General features: G+C 53.3%; 2 protein-coding genes across 11 annotated transcripts; one reads left to right on the top strand and one right to left on the bottom strand.

The window, feature by feature from the left end:
• The first annotated feature begins 142 nt into the window (after positions 1-142).
• HIRIP3 (HIRA interacting protein 3) lies at positions 143-2,882 on the top strand. Its single transcript, XM_014730026.3, has 7 exons — positions 143-278; positions 356-476; positions 596-710; positions 956-1,965; positions 2,066-2,234; positions 2,318-2,416; positions 2,500-2,882. Exons 1-7 carry the CDS (start codon positions 214-216, stop codon positions 2,661-2,663), a joined length of 1,743 nt encoding a protein of 580 aa, XP_014585512.3. The 5' UTR covers positions 143-213; the 3' UTR covers positions 2,664-2,882.
• Positions 2,883-3,897: 1,015 nt separating this feature from the next.
• Positions 3,898-22,469, bottom strand: TAOK2 (TAO kinase 2). Of its 10 annotated transcripts, none has more exons than XR_011424671.1 (20): positions 21,560-22,338; positions 18,332-18,498; positions 18,073-18,144; positions 17,876-17,977; positions 17,324-17,369; positions 17,096-17,192; positions 16,832-16,945; positions 16,635-16,726; positions 14,415-14,508; positions 14,234-14,315; positions 13,280-13,447; positions 12,842-13,105; positions 12,480-12,641; positions 10,612-10,977; positions 10,322-10,525; positions 9,742-9,981; positions 6,376-6,588; positions 5,558-5,665; positions 5,239-5,421; positions 3,898-5,153 (listed from the first exon to the last, which is right to left on the bottom strand). XR_011424671.1 is itself a non-coding variant. In XM_023616024.2 (19 exons), exons 2-19 carry the CDS (start codon positions 18,461-18,463, stop codon positions 4,632-4,634), a joined length of 3,153 nt encoding a protein of 1,050 aa, XP_023471792.1. In that variant the 5' UTR covers positions 18,464-18,498; positions 21,560-22,469; the 3' UTR covers positions 3,898-4,631. The 10 variants fall into 10 exon arrangements, 8 of the variants coding, with proteins under 8 accessions (XP_023471792.1, XP_070088059.1, XP_023471791.1 ...); XR_011424670.1 differs by having other exon boundaries at positions 12,842-13,123; positions 21,560-22,322; XM_023616024.2 differs by lacking the exon at positions 5,558-5,665 and having other exon boundaries at positions 21,560-22,469.
• Positions 22,470-22,634: the final 165 nt, after the last annotated feature.

Below are 22,634 nucleotides of genomic sequence, written 5' to 3'. Positions count from 1 at the left end.
TCGTTCTAACGAAAGGAAAGAGCCACGAGACCCTCCAACTGCCCGGAGAAAGCAAGTTTCTACAGTTCTCCGTCCAAGTGACCAGCGACCGACTCCCAACGGTCCCTTGCCTCAGGGCGCCACGACACTGCGCGTGCGCAAACTCCTGTCAACCGCGCTGACGGAAGCCGAGAAGAAAAAAAGGCGGGAGCCACCAATCCCAGGTGGAGCAAAATGGCGCGGGAGAACGAGATGCAGGAGTTCGCCCGTAGCTTCTTCCGAGGCCGGCCGGACCTCAGGTGCACTGGCGGTTCAAGTTGGGGTTGGAAAGGGCAGGGGCGGGACGGGGACTCCGTCTTGACACATGTCTCCCCAGCACGCTCACGCACTCCATCGTGCGGCGGAGGTTTTTGGCTCACACGGGCCGCGACCACCTGGAACCCGAGGAGAAGCAGGCGCTGAAGCGGCTAGTGGAGGAGGAGCTGCTGAAGATGCAGGTGTGGGCGCGAGCCTGGGCCACGGGAGGTGGGGTTTGTTGCCGAGGAGGAGGGGCCTCAGGGAGGGTGGGACGGAACACAACCTTGGTACACGTTTTGCTCTCTTGATGCACACACAGGTTGATCAAACCGGTGCCAGAGAAGAGAGGCTAGGCCTTGCCAAGAAGGTGAAGAGGCCTCCCATCCCCTGCAGTGATTCAGAGCGAAAAAGGTTCCGTTTCGATTCGGAGTCAGGTTAGTGCCTTCTATATAGTTGGCTCATTCAAAAAGTATTTATTGTGCATGTTTTACGTCCCAAGGCATTAGGTGAGGGCGCAAGGCCAGTGAGTCAGATACCAGGAACAGGGTGGGCCCATGGCTGTGTTTCCTGCTCCCCTTCCCTCCAGCTGTCAGAGCAGGGTTTGAGGCAACCTATCCCAAGTGGAGGGGGAAGGGATAGGAGGAACCTGTCCCAACCTTGTCTTCTCTCTACATTCCAGAGCCCAGCTCTGCAGCCTCCAGTCCAGACTGCTTTGGCTCCCCAGCAAAGAATGGGATGGCAGCAGCAGCAATCAGTCCAGCCAAGGAGGAGAGTCCAAAGCAAGCCTCAAAGAAAGCAGTTGAGAGCAGCGATGAGGAAGAACAGCAGAGGGACCCGACTGCAAAGGTTGGATTAGAGAGGGAGGAGGTGAAGGAGACAAGTGAGGAGGAGGAGGAAGAGGGCTCTGCCAGAACAAGTAAGGTCTGGAAGGAAGAGAGCAGTGAGGAAGAGGAGGAGGAGGAAAAGGAGGCCAAAGGCAGGACTAGGAAGAAACTTGTGACAAAGAACAAGCAGGCACTAAGCAAGGCCTCGGCCAGTAGGAAGCAGGCCAGGGAGGAGAGTGAGGACAGTGAGGAGGAACCTGCCCAGAGAATGAGAAAGAAGGCTGAGGGAGAGAAAGGCGCTAAAAGTGAAAAGGAAAGTGAAAAGGAGAGTGAGGAGGAGGAGACCCTTGCCAAGAAGAAAGAGAACAGAGAGGAAGAGGAGGAAGATTGGAAACCCAGAGCCTGGGATAATGGAGGGAAAAGGTCAGCTTGGGAGGAGAGGAGGTATAAGCAGAAAAGCAGGGCAGCGAGACTGCTGGGAGACTTGGGGGACCAAGAGGAAGAGAAGGAAGAAGCAGCAGCAGACAGTGGGAATAAGAGCAGGGGAGATGAAGAGCCCCCAGTGCAGAGGAAGAGCAAAGACAAGAGCCAGTGGAAAGGTGGCAAAAGGCAGAGTGGAAGCAGTGAGGATGGGGAAGACAGCGGGAGAAAGATGAAACCAACTGCTAAAGGCACTGGGAAGACAGCCAACATGGGCGGTATCAATGGTGAGGCAAGTGACTCGGAGAGGGAGGTAACTGACAGTGAGGCAGGGGGTAGCCCTAAGGGGGAGAGAAAGAACCGTTCTTCCAAGAAGAGCTCCAAGAAAGACAGGACACAAAGCTCCTCCTCCGCAGATGGCAGTCCAGAACCCAAAGGCAGGAAGGTAAGGGTGAAGATGGAATGGGAGGCCACCACTCTGGAAGAGGGAGACCCTAGCTCAAGTTCAGAAGACTTGGCTTTCAGCTGCTGTCTTTCCTTGCCAGGCTGGCTCTGGTTGTCGCGGTGAGGACCACCCAGCTGTGAGGAAGCTAAAGCGCTACATTCGGGCCTGTGGTGCCCATCGCAACTACAAGAAGCTGCTGGGCTCCTGCCGCTCATACAAGGAGTGCCTGAGTGTCCTCCGGGCAGAGCTGGAAGCCCTGGGCATGAAGGGTGAGGCTGGATGTGCCCTGGGGGCTTCAGGAGAGGGCCTTGGCTGCTGGGGAGGAGAAGATCACGAACCTTTTCTGCCCCAGGTAACCCCTCCTTAGAGAAGTGTCGAGCCCTGAAGGAGCAGCGGGAGGAGGCAGCCGAGGTGGCCTCCTTGGATATTACCAACATCATCAGCAGTTCAGGTGAGGGGCTTCCTCCCACTCCCCAGGAGCAGATGTGGCTTGAACTCTTAGGCAACTAATCTCCCACCTCTCCTTCCCCCTAGGCCGGTCACGCAGACGCACGGCCTGGAACCCTTCAGGAGAAGCAGCACCCCCAGGGGAGCTGTACCGCCGGACCCTGGACTCAGAGGAGGAGCAGCCCCATCCCCCACCCCCAGACTGGTCACATTTGCGGGGCATCATCAGCAGTGATGGTGAGAGTAACTGAACTCCCTCCCTCCTCCAGGAGGGACTTCCCTCTTGTAGCCAACATATAAAACACCCCCACCCCCAACTCTGTGCCTGCACAGAGCAGAAGCAGCTTTCTTCAGAGAAGACTTGCAGCCCCTAGGGACATAAGTTGTTGGGATCCTACTTCTCAGCCTCGTGTTTAAGGTGTTTGTTTTTTAAGACTCAATAAAGGAGTGTTTGAATCACCTCATCAAAACTGCCTGGCATTCTCACTCTCTGTACTTTGGGCCAGGAAGCCGAGACGTAGCCACTGTCCCCTGCGGTCTGATATCCTTTCATTTTCCCAAAGTTCTCCAAAGTTCCAGCCTTCAGACCCTGCCATTCAGTCTAACACCAGGCTCCTATCCTCCTTCCTTCAGCCTGACCAGCGGGCCCCTCTGATCACCCTGCTTTTCACTGTGTTTGATAACCTAATGCCTAGTTGGGAGAAGGATCCAAATAACTGGCCTTAAGAATGTGCAGCACAAAACAAAATGACTTGCGGACAGCTGGTGTCTTCCTTACCTCTTCTGGAAATAGCCACTTAGTCCATCGGCCCACTCTTTCAGCCTTAAAGGGGTGTGTTTGGGACCTAATCTGATCAATTAGAGCACCCCAGGCCTCTGGCTACAGACTGAGCCAATGAAGGCACTTCAGGACTTTGCTGGAATTCTTGCTGTTGAGATGTAAGCTTGGAGCTGCCAGGGGCCCGTGTGTGACCTGTGTGTGAAGTGAACCTTCTGAAAATCTCTGAAGCCAAAGCAAAGGGGAGAAGAGGTCAAGACACTGATGACCTCCTTTGAGGCTCTGGATTCAGTCATGCCTGAGAGGCATTAAAATCACTGAAATTTTTAGTTACACGGCCCAATACATTCTCTCTTTAAATACAACTAACACTAGGGCCGGCCCGGTGATGCAGGAGTTAAGTTTGCACGCTCTGCTTCGGCGGCCCGGGGTTCACCGGTTTGGATCCTGGGTGTGGACCTGTGCGTCGCTTCTCAAGCTATGCTGTGGCAGGTGTCCCACATATTAAAAAAATTAGAGGAAGATGGGCACAGATGTTAGCTCAGGGCCAATCTTCCTCAAAAAAAAAATTACAAACTATACAATAACAAGATACTTAAATACTTCTTTAAAATAAACAAACAAATATATACATAAAAGTAACACTATCACCTGCCATCCAACAGTCCTTAATACACACCTTAAGACAGAAAGGGTGAGTCCTGGTATCTGTTAGAATAACCAACAGTTTATTAAAAGCTTGCTGTGGGGCTCTGTGCCAGCCCCGTAGCTTGGGAGGGGCTCCCATGACTGCCCCCAGGCCTGGGAGCAGCCCCTTCCCTGGTCCTTCCCTTGGTCCCCTGCCCCAGCTCTGATCTCAATTAAAAAAAAAAAGATAAAGGACAAGACGGCACAGGACGTCATACAGCAACAGGGGAATGGAGAGACCCAGGCATCCTGATCCCAGACCCCATCCTGATCCTTCTTTCCTAGGAAGGCCTTTATCTCCCATTCTCCCCACCCCAGGCCCCAGACCTGCTCTGCCACATCCCAGGTCTGGGGGGCCTGGCGACCCCAGTCGATGGCCCCATTGCAGGGGGTAGTATACTTCTTTGAATATAATAGATCTAGACCCACCCTTCCCCTCCCCAAGGGGACTAGATGAATATTTGACACGCACATCTCTCTCCTTTCCTGAAGTTGTGATGGAGAGAGACCCTGGCACCATGGTGGGGAGGCAGGGGCTCCTGGTCAGCCTTGAGGCACCTATGCCCAAGCTGGCCCTGGGCCATTGGCCAGCCCAAGAAGCTCATGAGATGAGGTTTGAGGGGAGCTGGAGCCAACATCCTATCCCCTACCTTTGGGTGGGCCTGGAGCTTACAGCCCTCCAGGATCAGGCTCCACCCACCCCTGCCCCTGCCCCTGCCCCTGCCCCATTCATCTTCCCATCCACCCTTGCACTTCAAGAATAGAAGTGGGAGGAACCATTGAGGATGTGGGAAGCAACACTGGTGCTGCGGCTCAGAGGCCCAGGCACTGCGGCAGCAGGTGGGCCCACGGTGTCACTGCCACTGCCCCCTGAGGCTGCCCGCCGCAAGGGCTGGGGGCTGTTTCTTAGCAGCAGCAGGGCTCCACCACGGGGTGTCCCACTCTGTGCTGGGGGCCCCAGCCAGTTTGGGGGACCTGGGGGAGCCAACAGAGAGGGCTGACGCCAGGCTGGGGGTGGCATGCCTGGTGGAGGAGGACCATGGCTCCAGTGTGCCCCTGAACGAGGAACAGGACGGGAGGGCCAGGCAGGGGCAGGGGGTGGAGTGGGATAGCCCTGGGCAGCAGCCTCAGCTGGGATGCCCCCCAGAGCCATACTGGAGAAGCCAAGCCTCATGCTCTCAGCATCGAAAGCCTCGATCTCACGGGCCTGCCGCTCGAGCAAACTCCGGATTCGCTCGGAGCGCCCTGTCTGCAGGGCCAGCAGCTCTTCCTCCACCTGGGGCACCCAGAACAGAAGTTAGAGAGTCGGGGGCAGCGGGGGCTCCCCTCCCCACCCTGTGCTAGAGGCTGAGCCCTCTCACCCGCTGCTCCAGCAGTGCCCGCCTCAGAGCTACTCTCTGCTCCAGCTCCCGTAGCTCCCTCTCATGTTGACTCTCTGTGCGGATCTTGATCTTGCTCTGGTAAGCATTGAGCAGCTCCAGTTCCTGTTGAAGCTGCTGACGAAGGGCCTGGAACTCTGCCTCCTGGGTCTCATCAAGCCGCAGCTGGAGAATAGGAGGAACTAGTTTTAGGGGCCTCCTCCTTCACCCCCACATCCTCCCCTGCCCCAGGTAGGCCTGGACCCTAAGGTTTCAAGAAGCAGCCAGCCTCAACATCTATCAAAATGAAAGGTCGTCATACCCTGTGACACAGCAATTACACTTCCAGGAATTTATCCCCCAGGTATACTTGCACATGTGCTTGAAGGTGTTCACTGAAGCGTTGTAATAGCAAAATACTGGAAACAACCTAAATGTCCACCAATAAGGGATGGGTTAAATAAATTACGGTATGTTCATACCGTGGGCAAGTCTACGCTGTTAAAAAAAATGAGACAAGTGCACGATACGGAAAGATGTCCAAGAAATATTAGGTGGGAATAGAAGTTAGAGAACAGTATGTAATGTATGATTCCATTTTTGTTTAAAATTTTTATATAATTTTCCAAATAGGTGAGAAAAAAATCTAAAATGCAATTTATTAACAGTTACATCTGAGAGGTGGGATTGGGTGAGGGAATGGCAATGAACAGGGGCACTTTTACTTTTTACACTAAGTGTAAATTTTAAGTGGCCCATTCCAAGTGTTACGTGTGATCATTTTTAGAACAGCAACCTTTAAAATCCTCCAGAAGTCTGAGGAAATCGGCCTGAGGGCCACAATCATTTTGATTTGCTCCCTGTTCACACATTAAACTAACTCAGGCCCAGGAAAAAATTATAGCCACTCTTTCCTTGGTCGTTCTTGGTAGAGTAGGCAGGCAGGCTTTGTCAAGACCTTAAGAAAATACTTCAGAGAGATAATAAAACCATTGCAGAGAATACTAAGAGAGTATCTGAGTTTCCCAAGAACAAAAAATCCCATCTCTGTCCACACCCCCTGACTCCCACTGCCCATAACTAAGCTGGAAATACAGAGGCAACCTCCACCATGCTCCCTCCCTGGACCCCAGGCCTCACCGCCTGTGAGCTGAGCATCTCCGAGATGGACTGGTCATATTGCTCGGCTAGGATTGCCAGCTTGCGGGTCTGTTCTTCCTTGAGCCGCTTGAGGAGGCTCTTGTGCTGAGCTTTGGGCGTCGTCTCCAGCAAGTGTGCCCGTAGAGCCTTGTACTGCCGAGTCTGGATCTTACACGTCTCCTGGAACTGCTTCTTTATCTGCAGCTCCTTAGACTATGCAGTGGACGGACCGAGGGGAGGTGGGGGCAGGGGAGGAGAGGAGAAGGAGAAGGAGGAGGAGGAGGAGGAGGAAGAGGAGGAACAACCAGGGGAGAAGGGGAGATGAGAGAGAGGAGGAGAGGAGACAGAAGCAGAGACAGGGAGAGGGAGAGAAACAGAAAACATGTTAGACAGAGGGGGCGGGGGGAGCTGTATACAGACAGACATGGAGAGATGGGATTGTGTTGAGCAAGATCAGGAAGATTCTCAATAGGCAAGAGATGCAAAGAAAACAAGACAGGTTCCAAGAGCATGTTCACAGAGTCAGGTGGGAAACTCACAAGAAACAGCAGGAGAGTTCATGGACAGGGAAGTGAGAATCTTTTAAAGAGTAGTGAGTGCACATAAGAAGTTTTGACCATGCAAAGAGGGATAACATATGACCTAGAGAAAGAAGCATGTGAGCAGATACAGAATATGCACAAGAGTGAGTAAGAAAACCAAGTTACAACACACCCACGGAAGAGAAGAGAGCTAAGGAAAAGACAGAGGAAGTCTTAGGTTCAGCACCTCAGGGTGGGAGGGAGGAAAGGAGGATAAGCACTGAGCTGAGAAATGGATAAGAAGGGGTGGCTCCATGTGGGGCCACATAAGGGAAAGGGGCAAAGGAGGTGGCCAGAAAGGGCCTGACAAGTTCAAGGGGCCAGCAGGTGCCACCCGGACCAGATCTCCACATTCCAGCCTGACTCCTCACGCACTCAGCTCCCACTCCAAGCCCACCACCAATCCCATTTCCACAGCCCCCACTCTCTCTGCCTGGCCCCTCAAACTCACCACCCACTACTGTGGAGGGTTTGCAGTCCCATCCCCCAGCCCTCTAGGGTAACGCCTAATGCCAGGAGAGAACCTCAGTTCCCAGACAGAAGGGAACCACATAGGGATTGGGTTGGGATAAAAGGCAGGGGATGAGGACAAAAGAACCCAGAACCTAAGCACTCTCTGGAAGGAATCCACAAATGAGAACTGCAGGACCAAGAAGTTCTGTGGAAGCTCAACAGGGGCCCAGAACCCTGAGCTGGTGGTGGTCATGGTGCAACGAAGCTATGGAGGCAGAGAGGATGAGGCTGAGGAGTGAAAGGGGTTGAGATAACGTAGATGGGGGTGAAGAGTTCATGGAACTGGGAGCCAAGGGTCCAGATTGGGGGCATACGGGGGAGGCTAGGCGGCAGGACAAAGCAGACAGAGGCAGCCTGGGCCAAAAGTACAGTTCCGCTCAGATATTTTATTTGTGTTTGTCTTTTTCTTTTTTTGGTTGGGGAAAGGGGACAGGTTGGAAGGGAGACAGAAAAACAAAATCAAAGAGAGAAAAAAACCATGACTCTTCCCACCCACTGCCACCCCTGGCCCCAGGCCTGAGTCGATGAGGGTGAGGATGAGCACACACACAGGGAGAACAGCAATAACTTAGGGTGGGGGAGGAGTGTCAGGACATAAAGTGTAACTTCCGGACTCCACGGTGGAGGAGGCTGCCTGTCTAGAGGTCCAAAGGGCTCGAGGTAAGGTGGGGAAGCATACTGAGGAAGGAGGGGTAAAAGGGAGGAGAGGACTGGGACTGGAGAAACTTCACTGAGTAGTGGGAGATAAAGTGCTCAATGCTCTAGATTTGGGCTGGGGAAGAGCTAGAGTTGGTCACCTCCAGGGGGGCAGGGCCCGGGACTGGCGGGTTTGGGCTCTCCGCCCAGCTAGAATCCCTGGTGGTGGTTGGCGGGAGGCAGGGGGCCCTAGCCGGCGCTGCCTGCGTGGTAGCAGCCGGGGGATACGGCTGGGTCGTTCACCCCGAAGCAGGCCCCAGCTGGCCAATGCGTGGATGGCTGAAGGGGGCAAGCAGGAGGCTAAACCCTGGCTGGCCCGTGCCAGGCGCCAGTTCCAGCCCTTGCACAGGGCCCAAAACCTTGCCAACAGGGCTAGTGGGTGTCGAGCAGTGCGGGGATTACTCCGCCGGGGCCCAGGAACAGGCAGACGGCTGCGGAAGCCATTCTTGTTGGTCTTGGGGTAGAGTGCAAACAGGCCCCGGTCTCCCACAGCTCCACAGCCCTGTAGGGCTCGGAAGGCCATAGGTGACAGGCGCAGCAGAGCCCGCAACCAGAGTCGAGAGATGCCCCGGCGCATCCGGGGGCCCTGCTGCTGTACCCATTTGCCCCCAGCTGCCATAGCTGCTAGAGGTAGAGCCAAGCCTGGCCAGGCTAGGAGCCAGGCAGCCCCAAGGCCCAGAGGGACGCCCATAAGGCCTCGGCGCCAGCTCAGACCCAGGACAGCCCCCAGTGCAGTGCCCTGGGCCAGGAGTAGGAACAGACTGGGGGGCAGGTGCAGGGCTGTACAAAGAAGTAGATAGGAGGCTCCCAGGCCCACCAGCCCCACCTCAAGGGCCAGCAGCGCTGCCTGCAGGCCACCCCCACCCTGGGCTGCCAGCAGTGGGAGCAGCAGCAGAAGTAGTAGGGGTAGGAGGCCAGAGGAGGATCCCACTGCAAAGGAGAGGCCAGCCAGGAGGCCATGGGACAGGAGTCCAGGGAGCTGGCTAGCAGGGCCAGGCCTCAGATGTGTTGGGGGAGGTTCAGGGGGTATGTCTGGTGAGGGACAGCCATCTCCAGGATCCCTTGGGGTCCTAATTAGAGCTCCCTCCTCCTCTTCCTCCTCCTCCTCCGGGACTGGGGTCAGTGCTGGGCCCTGGACCCAGCCAAGCTCAAATTCCTCATCCAGGAGGCTCCCATCCTCCTTCCCCCACAAGCTCCATGCCTCGGCCACCTCTTGGCCCACAATGCTCCTCTCCTGGGGTGCCAGGGATGGGACTCTAAGCTCCTCTAACTCCTCCTCAGGCAGAACCCAAACTTCCTCATCAACCAAACTCCTATGATGTTGTGGACTAGGAATAGGGGTTCCTGATTCTTCCCCCAATATCCTCTGCTCCTCTGGCACCAGGGTGGCCCCTTCCTTTCCCAGAATCCTTCTCTCAGGAACTGCTTCCTCCTCCTCTCCCAGAATTCTTTGGTCCAGGACTGCCTCCTGGCCAGATGAGCAGGGCTGCTCTTCTCTAGGGATGCCTGTGCTGGATGGTCCCAGAGCCCCAGGAATGGGGAGCGGGAGGCCCGGGGGACGCTGGCCTGCACGTACTTTGAGGCTCTTGGGCTGCTGGCGAACCTGGGCTGCGTGCTTCTGCCGCAACTCTTGTTCACGCCGCTTGTTGTACTCCAGCTGGTTGCCCAGCTCCGTCTGGTGCTGCAGGCGGGTGAGCTCAGCCCGTGTGCGCTGTACAGCCTGGAGCTGCCGTAGCTCCAGCTCCCGTGTGGCCTCATGCTGCCGCAGCAGCAATGCACACTCCAAGTCCTTCTGTGTCTGTTTCTTGTTCAAGTCCTGAGGCAGAAGAGAGGCAGGGCCCAGAGCCCAGTCAGGAAGCCTTATTGGCATCAGGGAAGTGAGAGCCCTAGGACCTCATGGTAGAGGGAGCACAAGGTGGAAAGATGAGGGGTGTAGATGAGGGGTATAAGGGAGCCAAGCTCCTGGCTGGCCTGGGAACAGAAGCCTAAGAGAACTCTAGCAGAGTCTGATAGGCATGAAAAGCAAGAGGGATGTTGAGGAGAAGCCCAGGCATAACACAAACGGGGACAGAGGGGAAAGATAACTACAAGTGAGGTAAATAGAAAAGGGTCGGTGCCTGGGATTCGGGAGAGGAACAGCGGATGGGGTGGCCTACCTCTCGCAGAAGGTCCTGGTCCAGGCTGTGACGAGCCAGCAGCATCTTGCGCTTGTACTGGCGACACTGTAGCTCAAAGTATTGGCGCTGCCGCCGCAGCAGCCCCGCCTCCTCCTCTGCCTGGCACTGCTGTAGCTGTTCCTTCTGCCGCAAAAGCCACTCGGCCTTCTCCCGCTTGGGCGTGCTGGGGTTCTCCTGGAGCTCCTGGGCAAGGGCAGTAGGGAGAACAGGGAGCTCAGGACCTGCCTCACCCAGCATTGGCCCCACCTACTGCTGCAGGCCTATCCCACCTCCTTTAGCTGCTCCTTCCGAAGTTTGTAGGTTCGTTTCTGTGCCTCCAGAAGGGCAGCGAGCTCCTTCTTCTGCTGTCCCAGGATGTGCTGCTGGAACTTACGCTCCTCGGCCTGGGCAGCTCGCGCCTCCTTCTCACCAATGGCCTGGTGCCTTCGTGACAGCTTTTCTGCCTCAGCCCCAAAGCCAGCCCGCTGTGCCTCAAGCTCCCGCTGCAACCGTGCACTATGTTCCTCACGTTCACCCCTCAGCCTCGACTCCAAGGCCAGCAGCTGTTTCTGGTGCTGTCGTCGCATCCGCTTATAGCCACTCAGCTGCTCCCGCAGGGCTGAGTCCTGCTCATGCTCCTGGATCTGACGGCTGACCTGGGATGCAAGAGAGAATGAGAAGCGGGGCTTAGCCCTGACCCCATTTTATTAATATACACAGTCTTTGTGCTCTATGGGTGAAGAACATGGGTTTTATTCATGGGTTTAATTCTCATTTGGTACCTTCCTCACACTTAACCTCTCTGAGCCTGCAACCTCAACTGGATAATAGAGATACAGTCTACTTCATAGTTGGTGTGACTGAATGAGATGAAAGCTGTCCAGCACAGGGCCTGGCATAAAAGCAGGAACAATTCAGATTAATTCAAAAGAGTAGAGGCATCACACAGACCTGGGCCCAAATCCTAGCTCTATCACTTACTATGTGACCTTGTCGCTAAGCCTCAGTTCCCTCATCTGTTAAATGGGGCAATACTACTTCCTCTTGGGGGCTGTGGAGATTAAGTCTGATACATACGTAACAGTGTCTAGAACACCCTACCAATACGTGTTGGCTTTCTCCACCTTCAGGAAATACTGAGGACCCATTACAGCCCAAGTACAGAGCCAGATCTGAGCCACCAGATGTTCGAATAACAAGAACACTGGGCTTGGATGTCTTCATCTAAGGTTTGAGCTCAGGTCTCATTGTCAAGGGGCTATGTGAGTGGACCCCAAACTAGTCTAGGTGGCCAAGCCCCTGGAAGAAACACACCTCACTGCATAGTAGCACAAAGCACCAAGCATCAGAGGATCTGAAGAGTTTTCCTAGCAGAACAACCAGCCATAAGCAGAAGCCATAAGAACATACTAGACCAACCAGTGGCCTCTAAGGGGATTGTTGGTGCTTGCAGCCAAGCAGGAACATAATCTAAAGGTTTATTAAAAGTATGGATGAAAAACTATGTTTTATAACAAGTCTACCCACTTTTTCCTGTCAACTGAGAAAAATACTGCCATGATTTGATTTTAGGAGAGGACCAAGGTCCTGCTTACAGAATTTGAGAACCACCAAAGGTGCCTGAACAAGTGCCTTGGGCAAGCAGCCCCTCTGAGTCACAGCTTCCTCATTTCTCAAATGGGATCATACTCTCTCCCTCCCAAAGGAGCTGTAAGGATTAAATACAGGCAAGTGAGTGGGCCTGAAAGCCAATCACTGGCATGAGGCAGACACCTGAACACGATCCTTGCCCTCCAGGGGCACAGAATCAAGCAAACCTGTCATAATGCCATTCAAGGTACACCACAGCACAGGGATGTGAAGCACCTGGCTGGCCAGGAGCCTGGAAAGGCACCCCAGAAGACAATATTTAAGCCCAGTCACAAAAATTAGGTAAGAATTTGCCAAGCTAGGAACACCCACATTGGGCAACATAACCAAAACAGTCTGTTGGGAGGAGAAGCGATGGGGGAGGGTCAAGGTAAGGAGAAGGAGACAGACAGCAACAGAAAGTGAGGGTGGAAACTGGACTTAATCATGTGCCACAGAAAGAAAATAATTTCTGGACTTAGAAAAAGAGTTTGGGGTATCCAGGATGAGGGAGGATGGCTGCACTTACCAGGGAGGCAGTACGGATGGTGGCAAAGTGGTCCCGGTTGCGGCAGTAGGCCCGGCGGCGGGCAGAAGAGGTGGTAGAGGTGGGAGCTGGGGCTGCAGGTGGCTGGAGAGGGCTTGGGGTCACCTCTGGCTGGTAGGGGTCATCATACAGGTTGTCAGAGCCCTAAAGGAAGGGAAGGTGGAAGAGATGCCCAAGGTTCAGAGGGCACTAGGCAGAAATGGAGTTCCCTGGGGACCCAGTCAGATTTAGAGGAAGACCAGTCATGTTTGGGAGGGACAACAGGGAACCCAGGTGATTCCTGAGTATGAGCTGGGGCTTGGCTTTGCCACTGTCAGGACTACTATTCAGGGTGAGCTGCATACCGGCAGACGGTGGATGATGGAGCTATGGGAGGTGACTGTGTGCTCCCCCTCCTGCATCATGGCCATCTCCCGAGCTTCAGGGCCTTCCTCCTCCTCCTCCTCCTCCTCTTCTTCTTCCTCCTCCTCCTCCTCATTGTCCGAGGCATCTGCTAGGCTATTGACTGAGCTGCTCTGGCTGGAGGCGCTGATGGACATGCTGGGCACTGAGTGGCTACTCTCTAGACTGGTCAGTGTCCCGGCCCGGTGCATGTAGGGCTCTGTCTCCTGTGGATAGGGTGTAGGCTGTTGGGCAGGGAAGGGGAAGGACAAGGGGTATGTACATGAGGTAGTATAAGGAGACAGAGGGCATGGGGAGGGTTGGGGAAGGGAAGCCAAGCAGCTGCTAGGACGCAAGCACAACATGGTGGTAAAGAAGGGTGGCAGGGCAAGCTGGGTCACCTCCTCCTCCTCTGGGGCCTCGGTGCCAGGGCCATTGGGTGCTTCTTGGAATAGTATCTTCTTCATCTTACGGTACTGTAGGTTGTCCAGCTCCCGCACAGCATCCTTAGTCCTCTGGATTAGGTCCATGATGACTGTGGGTGGCCGCTCCCGGAGCACAAAGCGGTGCTGGGAGAAGAGAACACTGAGGCCTGCTGCCAAGCACTCCCCACCCCCGAGTATCCCATGGGTCTTAGCATTCCCTCTGGCCTGAGGCACTCCCCTGGGGCTCATGCTCACCAGGGATGGATGCTGGCCTTGTCCAAATCCCTCCTCCCACATTAATCTTCCCCACCCAATCTCTACTTCCCGGACAGTCTCTTATCCTTCTAGCCATGGCTGACAGGCGAGAACAGTCGGGAGATGTAGATTCTAGTCCAGGCCCTCTATCAAAGTGCTGCATGCCCCACATCTCATGTGGCCTAACTGGGCCTCAAAAGGTATCCCACAATTACAAAACAAGTAGGTCAAATTAGACAACCTACATCAGTTTCCAACTAGGGCTCCTTAGGCCCCCATGTATCTGTGACGGGAATGGGGGCCTCTCTACTTTTGATAACTCAAAAAACCCTAAGGGAAATCATACATTTACCCATGACAAGGCTATACAGGCTTTTGGCTTGAATTACATTAGATCAGTGTGGTAACCCTGGTTATCGCACAATGACCAGAAGCTCTGGCTTATATACATCTTTGGTTAATAAAAGATGGGAAAACAAATAATTACTTAATAAATAAAGGCAGCGTGGTAGACAAAAGCTTGCAAAACATAGTGTCCACTGGGGATAGGGGTGGGAATTCACAAACGAAGTTCTTGGTGGAGGAAAAAGTGGGAATCACTAATTTCATTGAGGGGTTTCTGTGACTCTTAACAAGCTACAGTTCTGAGAGAATGCTAGACCAGTGAGCTCTCACCTTCAGAAGAACCTCTGAGGTTGGTCTGTCCTGAGGAATTTTCTGAAGACAGGAGTCGACAAAATTCCGGAAGTACTCAGACCTAGAAGTCACAGGAGGGAGAGGGAGGGGTGGCAAGGGCATGAGCCAGGCAGCCTTACCCTATAGCCTAACCCCTAAGCCCAGGAATCCCAGTCCTCACCAGTGTCCTGACTGGAGCACGGGGGACTCATTCTGTGCAATGTGGTATAAGGCACTCATCGCATTCATATTAAACAGCGGTGGTTTCCGTTCCGCTACAGAGAAAGGTCAAGGGGAAGAAGGTGAGAGGTGGCAGGTGGGCAGAGGAGACTGGAATGGAAATCAGAAGACTTGGGTTCACACCCCAGCTCCCTGACTTCCTCACTGTGTGACCCTGAGCAATTCCCAGAATCTCAATTAATTCCTTCTGTAAAATGCAACACCCATGCTCTCCCTTGCACACGGTGGAATAGGCATCAAAGAAAATAACGTATGCGAGAGTACCAAAGAAGGCAAAAAGAAGTATTCAGTTAACGGCCCAACTAATATGTATTAGATACCAAATGAGAGCAAAAAACTTGCTAAGCATTATGGGGAAGATAAAGAAAAACAAGAGACAGGCCCTGTCCTCAAGGAACTTCCAGTCTAACAGGGAGGATGAAATAGGACTGAACAAGTAATATCAAGTTCAAACTATTAATTAGTTTGATGAGAGGAAGACAGGCAAATGGCTGTGAAGCTGGGTGTCTGGTGGGCCCTTAGGATGGTATGTTTGCAGGGGATTCAGGGAAGGTCTCCTGGAAAAAGGGATATTGGAGCTTGGCCTTAGATTTGAAGTTGAAAGCCTCTTGTGGCCCAAATGTTTTGTGTTTATGTTTTTGGCCTAAACAGTGATTTTTAAATTAAATTCCAACATAACAAATAATAATCATCTAAATTTCCAATTTCTCTTAAAAAATTAGACTGGTGAACCAGAGCCTGGATTCCTGCATTAACAACGGGCTGGAGCTAAGCAATAGCAATCTCCAGTTTGCCAATCCTCTCCATATTGGTTCTCTGATATGGAGTATCAGTTGCCATTTACAATCAGTATTGATGGGTTTTTTAATAGAGAAATATTTCTCTGTATCCGTGTCTCTACCAAAACCTAGGAATAAAATGGACAGCTCTAGACTTTTCCTATACCTGCCTTCCTTTACATATTTGCATTACCTGTCTGGCTGTGCCTCAAATGGTAAATGTAGACATGTGAAGATGGACAGAAAGAGCTTGTCCAAATCTCTGACCTTGGGCAGGGGACACAATACAAACCAAGGCAAGAAAGTGGAAAAGTTCATGGCACACTAAAGTGGGTGGGGCTCATGAAGGGGAGAGTCAGCCTTTAGGAAGCAGAGCCTTTAATTTGGTATAAGGAAGGATGGGGACGGCTTCAGTCTTGAAAGCAATGGGGAGCCTCTGATGGCTCTGAGAAGGAGAGTGAAACAACAGCACCAAGCTTGGGCAGATCTCTCCGACATAAGAAAGACTGCAAAGAAGAAGAGACTGCGGTAGGAAAGATCACTGCAGGAAGTTGCTGTAAGAGTAACTACCGGCACCTCTTTCTTGGGCAACTATTCTGTCTGTGCCTCGCATCGCATGGGAGGCCTTACAAACATTATCTCGCTAAATTGGTATTTTAATAGTGTAGGCTGGCAGAGATGAGAACCTTGACATGACCTCAAAGCCTCATGAACTCATTTGAGCCAAATTCTCTGGCCTCATCACTCACTGCTCTTTGCATTACATGTAATATTTCAAACAACTGAAGCTAGTCTCAGCTCCCCATGCCTGCTCTTACCTGTCTGGAATGTTCTTCCCTACAGTCTTCAACAGCTAACTATTACTTATGTGGTTCTAGTTTAGATATCTCCGCTACAACCCCTGACAAGTAGGGGGTATAGCTCAGGGGTAGAGCATTTGACTGTAGATATCTCCGCTACAAAGAGAATTTCCTTAGGCCCTGAACTAGGTCAAGTCCCTTGTTTTATGACTGTACTGCTCCCATAACTTCTCCATTTAGCTTTTCTCACATTGAGAGAAAATATGCCTATTTCCCTAACTTGAATGTAAATTCCATGAGGACAGGAACTTCATTTACTGCCATAGTTCCAGAATCTACTAGCACAGTACATGGCACACAAAAAAGAGTCAGAACTAGAGTGGTGGACAGGAAGAGATGAATGCTACGAAATCTTCAGGTCTAAGAATTGGCGGGATTTGACAGCTGCCTGTACTGGGGATCAAGGGTAGAGTCAAAATGGACAGGACCTTAGAGGCCTCAGAGGTTGGGCAGGAGACAGTAAGAGACAGAAAGGAGCAGAGAGAAAAGAGGATGAGGGAGAAGAGAGGAGGATGCCCTTACCCAGCTCGATGCAGGTTATCCCCAAGGACCAGACATCCACCTTGCCATCGTACTGCCCCTCATCCATTGCCAGGATCACCTCTGGAGCCATCCTGGGAGAATAGTCAGGAGAAAGAGGCTAATCACCTGCCCAGACCATGCCAACTCCTGCTCCCAATATCCAGGGAGCTCTCCCCCTCACCATCACTCCCACTCACCAGTATGGGGTGCCCACAAAGGAGTTGGCGGGTGCCATGATGGAAGCAGAGCCAAAGTCCCCTAGCTTCACCAAGCCTGGCTCTGATAGCAGGATGTTTCCAGCTTTCACATCCCTGCCAGAAGCAAAGCACAAGGATAAGACATGTGTCTCAGGAAGGCTGGGCAGGGGCTTTAGCATCAGTTTCCAAAAAGGGTGTAGCCCAGCTGAATGAGGAGTAGTGTAGTGAGCACCCCCTCCCAGCCATTGTCAGTGCTGCTTATACCTATGGATCATGTTGTGGGAGTGCAGATAAGCCAGGCCCTGAAGGGCGCCGTGGGTCACAGCTGCAATCTCCACCTCCTGAAGGGGCTTCTTGTGCACTGGGGAGTGAGGGTAAAACATCAAACTGGGGAAGCTCAAGGATGGACTGGAGCACGCTCCCCTTAACCATTCCCTTACAGCTTCTCTGCTCTTTTCTCGTCTCCCACTTGTTGGCCAAAGTGTCACTTACCTTCTAGAAGGTCAGAAGCTGAGCCCAGGCAATACTCCATCACCAGCTAAGGAAGAGTCAAGGGTCAGAGATCAGCAGATCTGGCCACCCCTGGCCCATCTCCCTTGGGCAGAAATCCAAAACAGAGAGTGTCCTTGCCTATCCTCCACTCAGGCAATGCCCCCGGGGTAATGACAGGGAGGAAGGACAATTGAGAAAACAAGGGGGTGCTGGGAGAGTCCCTAGAGTCAGGGCCTCCCCTAGAAAGAGCGCTAGATACCACCACTCTCATCTGAATCCTTTCAAAGCCCCATTCAATCTCCATCTCCTCCAGCCCATGTGCCCCTTTCCAACTGCTAACAGTCTATCTCACTCTTCAAATCAGCCTCTCCTTCTGGATGGACACTGATGCTCATGCGTTTGTCTGAGCACTAAAGAAGTTGGATGAGACTTTCTCCTTCCCAAGATCCCTACAATGGCACCCTGATCAAAGCCCGCCTAAGAGACTGGACCAGGATAAGGATGGGCCTGAGTAGGGACAAAGATTAAGCCAGAGGCAAAGGGCCAGCTCACCCAAGCCGTGTGCTCCCTCAGGTAACAGCCCCGGTACTGAATGGTATTGGGATGCCGGAGCTTCTGTAGGAACCGCACCTCCTTGATGATGTCCTGCCACTTCTGGGAGGAGGTCAGGCAGGGGAGAGGCTTACTCAGCCAGCATCTTGAGATTGGGGTCCCCTGCCCCTAACCCAGTCTTGTCAAGCCTGACCTACCTCATTTGACTGCTTCCCACTGTAGGACATCTTCTTGATGGCCACCACCTCACTATTCCGGACATCTCGAGCCTAGAGAACCAGACCAGAAGATGGTGAAGGTCTCCAGCGAGAATTGAGCAGCAGTAAGACTTGCTGGCCCAGTAGGACAAGGCAGGAAAGACTTTAGTGGTGGAGTAGTGTAGAGGGCTTTTTGGAAGTCCACATGGGGAAGAATATAATCACCAGCCCTACCCTACTCTCCCAAGCCCCAACTCACAAAGTACACGGCTCCAAAGCTGCCATGGCCAATTTCACGGAGGTCAGAGAAGAGCTTTTCGGGGTCATCCTTGAAGAAGAGCTCAGCCACATCAGGGTCCTTCAGGCTCCCGGCCCGGCCCCCAGCTGGCATGGTGGCCCCTGGGGGCCCTGAGAGTGGGGCCTGACCTAGAGAACAGAAATGGGACCCTGAGAGCAAGGATGGGGACTTCAGAGAGAGAAACGGGCCCCTCAAGTTTCTGCCTTCTCCTCTAGTTTCCCAACGAGAGGGAAGCACTGCTGAGGAAGGGCAGGGGGAAATTAGGAACCACTACAAAGCTCCAAAAAAATAAAGTTGCCCTGGCAACCAGAGCACAGGAGCCGGGTCCCTTGAGTCCCTAAAACTGCTAGGAAGACTGAGAGCTAAGCATCTTCACCACCTTCCTCAGCCCTCAACAAGTTCCATTTCCTAACAACCACTACTTCTCCCCTCCAAAGATTTTGCCTCCCAGCCAGAACCCCAGATCCCCAAGCGTCCTGTCCCACAAGTCCCATACCCCAAACATTTCCAGGCACCTTCCTGCTCCCCTTGGCACGGAGGCACCACCCCCCCCCCCCCCCAACTCTCACACCCTGAAAGAAAGCAGGAAACGGTCAGGCCGGAGGCAGTGGAAATCCGGCCATTGTTAGAAGCGGGTACTGGTCCAGAGGGGCCAGAAGACTCACTCTGAAAAAGGATTAGGGACACTGTGGCAGGGAGGAGATCTAGAATGGGAAGGACAAGGATAGAAATGGCACCTGGCTTTGGGGGCATCTCTGTGATCTGGGCTGCCTTACTTGTCCAATCCAATCACGTACACATCATATACAGGTACAAGACATTTGCAGCGTACAAATAGCATTTATTGAGCATGTATAGTGAGCACCTTACAGGTATTATCTCATTCAATCCTCACCACAACCTTATGAGGTATTACTATTACCCCCACTTTGCAAATGAGGAAACAGGCTCAGAAAGGTTAAGTGACTTGCTCATAGCTGGTCCTCCACCACTGTGTTTCAGAACAGCATATGAAACAAGCAGGGCAGGGTCATGATCATCACTTCACAGATGAGGTCACTGAGGCATAGAAAGGAAGAACTTCTCCAGTCAGAGAACAGGACTTTCTCATAACTCTCTCAGCAACTCACCCCAAGTTCAGCCCCTTCCTGCAGTAAGCCTCTCCTGATCACTCCATCCCTTGGAGAGAGCTCCTAGGAGCACTCAGCCAAACACCCAGAGAAAGCTCCTGCAGGACATCAGAGCCAAGACCCCCAAGAGGATCCCAAGCCAGGCTCCTGGCTAAGCACTTGCTGAAACTTAGGCACAAAGGGAGCTTCAGCAGAGCTGGACTCCCAGGGCAGAGTTCTAGTTCCTTAAAAGCACCTAACAATTTAGCATGTAATTATATTCTGTCGTGCCTTGTTTCCTGTTATGTTGTTAATTTTGTCTCCTCAGCCCAACTGGAAGCTGGAGGGCAAGGAGCAAGCCCTCCTCTCCAGTGGGCCCCCAGGGTGCAGAGGGCTCAGAATAGCCTGGGAGATTGATTGATTGCCCTCAGCCCAGTCCTCAGCAGCTCCCAGGCTACTCAAAGCAGGCCCCTTTCTCCTCTCCCGCCAGCAACCCTGCCAAGCACTCCTCACCCTCACCACACACCCACACACAAAGGCAGGTACTCACAACTTGCCAAAGGAATTTTCCTGACCTCTTTACCACCACCCAGCCAAGAACGCCAGCACAGGACCCCAGGTCACATGTAAGGGATGCCAGCAAAACATCACATGGGGCCTCTTCCTCAAATATCAACGAACATTTGACCGACTACCAATGTCTGTGCTAAATCACAACCACCTTCTAAAACAGACAGTGTTATCTCCATTCTGCAGATGAGGAAACCCAAGTCTGTCCCTAAGCTACACTACCAGTACATTTCATCTGTAATGTACAGCAACAGGGCTTTGACTAAGTTCCCTATACTTGGTGTTCTCTTTGGTAAAATGGATTACAGCATGTGGCTGTTGAGATTTTTAATGACATCGCATACTTAGAACACTATGCAGACACTCAGCATGTGGATTTTTCCTTCCCTGCCTCCAGGGTCACCACAACAAGGCTTTAATACTTTGGGGATCGTCCTACCTCTCAGCAGCTGGGCTTTAACAGTTAAGAGACACTACTATGGCTATCATTTTTGAGGAGAGATAGCTCTCTTGGAACCCAGGTCAAAGACTGGGATAAGGGTAAAGATGAAGGCCACAGCAGAAAGCAAAATCCATGAGGCAGAAGGCAGGAGCCAGAGCCTCCCATCAGGAAAAGCTTCTGAGCACAGCCCTCCTAAAAAGGAAGCTCTTGTCCCTGTCATTCTTAAATCTCACCCCAACTCACTCTCCTCTGGACCCCTGGCCAAGCCCAGGCACAGAAGAAAACAGATGGCAAGAGACAGGTCTGGAGTAGGGGCAAGACTTGATTGAGGACCTGGGTTCAAATCCTGATTCTGCCACTGTGTGACCTCGGGCAGCCTCTCTGGGCCTCAATATCCTCAACTGTAAAATGGAAAGATGGAAATAAAAGAGCCCCCAACAAGAGGAATGGGAGGTCACATGAAAGAATGGATGTAAAGCACTTTGTAAATGATAGATTGCTTGACAAATGGAGAAGATTATTTATACCATCACAGCAAGAGGTTGGAAGGCAACTATAGCTGGGGGAAAATATTGCCAGGCACCCCTAAATACAAACGCACACACACACTTGCTAGCATGGACAAGAAACCCAACAGACCATGCCTAAAAAACAGATAAGCAAGCAGACGCACCATGGGGATCAGAAGCATGGGAATCAACACCCAGAGCAATAAGGAAAAAGGGGTATAAGCCTGGAGAAGAGGTAGCTGTGAGGGACAAAGTGAACACGGAGAAGACCAGAAGGGTGCAAACCCATCTGATTAGCTCAAGCACCCTAGGGCGTGACCCTCGGTGACATAAGAGACCCTGTCACCTGAGGTCCCCCATCAACCAGACATAATGAAGGGAAGAGGAAGGGGAACAGGGTGGCCCCAGAAGGCAAGGCTAGCCAGAGGCTGACCACTGGTCCAGCTGGGCTCCCCCGTCCTGAGGAGAGGGCCCACCCAGGCCCAGCTTCTCAGAAAGGGGTACCCTTTCTTCTCAACGCTAGACACAGGGAACCGCGCCCCTGTACCCCGTGTCTCACCTGGTAGGGGTCACTATGATGCCCCAGCGCCTCCGCCTCCTCCTGGGGTCCTCCAGCGGCTCTGCCAAGCAGGGAGAGGGGCAAGGAGACCTTTCCCCTTGCCACCTCTTCCTCGGCTTTCGCCCCTCCTGAGGGGCGGGCCCGGGAAGCCTCCCCTGGAGGGGAGGGGGTGACAACCTGATCTGACCTCGCGGTCCAGTCCTCCTCCTCCTCGAGGGCGATAGTTGCTGAATCCCGGATTTCTGATTGTGGGGTCTGAACCCCAGATATTTGAACGGAGGGAGGCAGAATCTGGTATTTGAACGCGTGGGGAATGAACCCCGGATACCGGTGCACGCAGGGGCCTGAACCCCAGGTATTCGAGATCCTATGAAACAGAGCCCCAGGTTTAGAGAGGTTGGGACCCAAGTCCGGGATATCTGGAATCTGAGGGGTTGCTACCCGGATATTTGAGAAGCGAGAGGTCAAGCCCGGAAAAGGGCCTGAGACCCAGGTCTTCGGCCACCGACAGGGGGCCCACCCCGGGGACGTTCGGCCGCACGGCCCCTCTCACGCCAGGGTCCGACGGTGACAGCCCCCACTCCCGCGCAGGCCTCCTCCCTTTCCCCTTTTCTCTCCTGAGGGTAGCAGAAAGATTATGGCTATGGGCGGTCCCCGCGCCCTCTCTCCCTCTCTTCAGTCTCAGCCTCTCTCCGCACCACAGCCCGGTCTCGTCCCAGTCTCCCTCTCCCTCTTCCTCCCAATTCCAAGATGGAGACCGGGCGGGAGGGCGCAGGCGCGGTAGGTACGCCCGGGCAGAGGGGGCGGGGCCCCAAAGGAAACAGCCCCGCCCCTCCCTCCTTACTGCTGCGGCATGGGAGACGGGCAGCCAACGAGCCAGAGTGCGCGCGCGCCCCGCCACGCGGACCCTGGGTGGGAGGAGGAGGGGAGAAAGGCTCAGCTGGAGGGAGGAGCCCAGCGTGCTGTCCAACTGGCGGTGGCGAGGGCCGCGGCGCATGCGCTCGCCCCGCCTTAAGGGCTAAGCCCGAGCTTGTTGCTAAGGGAAGCTTTGAGGGGGCGCCGGGGAAGGAAAAAA

This window comes from Equus caballus, chromosome 13, assembly GCF_041296265.1.
Source record: "Equus caballus isolate H_3958 breed thoroughbred chromosome 13, TB-T2T, whole genome shotgun sequence".
Lineage (NCBI taxonomy): Eukaryota > Metazoa > Chordata > Mammalia > Perissodactyla > Equidae > Equus > Equus caballus.
The sequence above is the reverse complement of the archived record's forward strand: the minus strand, read 5'-3'. Positions and strand labels throughout refer to the sequence as shown.

Coding starts and splice junctions, on each gene's coding strand:
- HIRIP3 (XM_014730026.3), top strand. CDS start 214: ATGGCGCGGGAGAACGAGATGCAGGAGTTCGCCCGTAGCTTCTTCCGA. Junction 711..955: donor CCGTTTCGATTCGGAGTCAG/GTTAGTGCCTTC, acceptor TCTACATTCCAG/AGCCCAGCTCTGCAGCCTCC. Junction 2,235..2,317: donor GGAAGCCCTGGGCATGAAGG/GTGAGGCTGGAT, acceptor TTTCTGCCCCAG/GTAACCCCTCCTTAGAGAAG.
- TAOK2 (XM_023616020.2), bottom strand. CDS start 18,463: ATGCCAGCTGGGGGCCGGGCCGGGAGCCTGAAGGACCCTGATGTGGCT. Junction 14,509..16,634: donor GATAACCTGCATCGAGCTGG/GTAAGGGCATCC, acceptor CTTTCTCTGTAG/CGGAACGGAAACCACCGCTG. Junction 9,982..10,321: donor ACCAGGACCTTCTGCGAGAG/GTAGGCCACCCC, acceptor CTTCTGCCTCAG/GACTTGAACAAGAAACAGAC.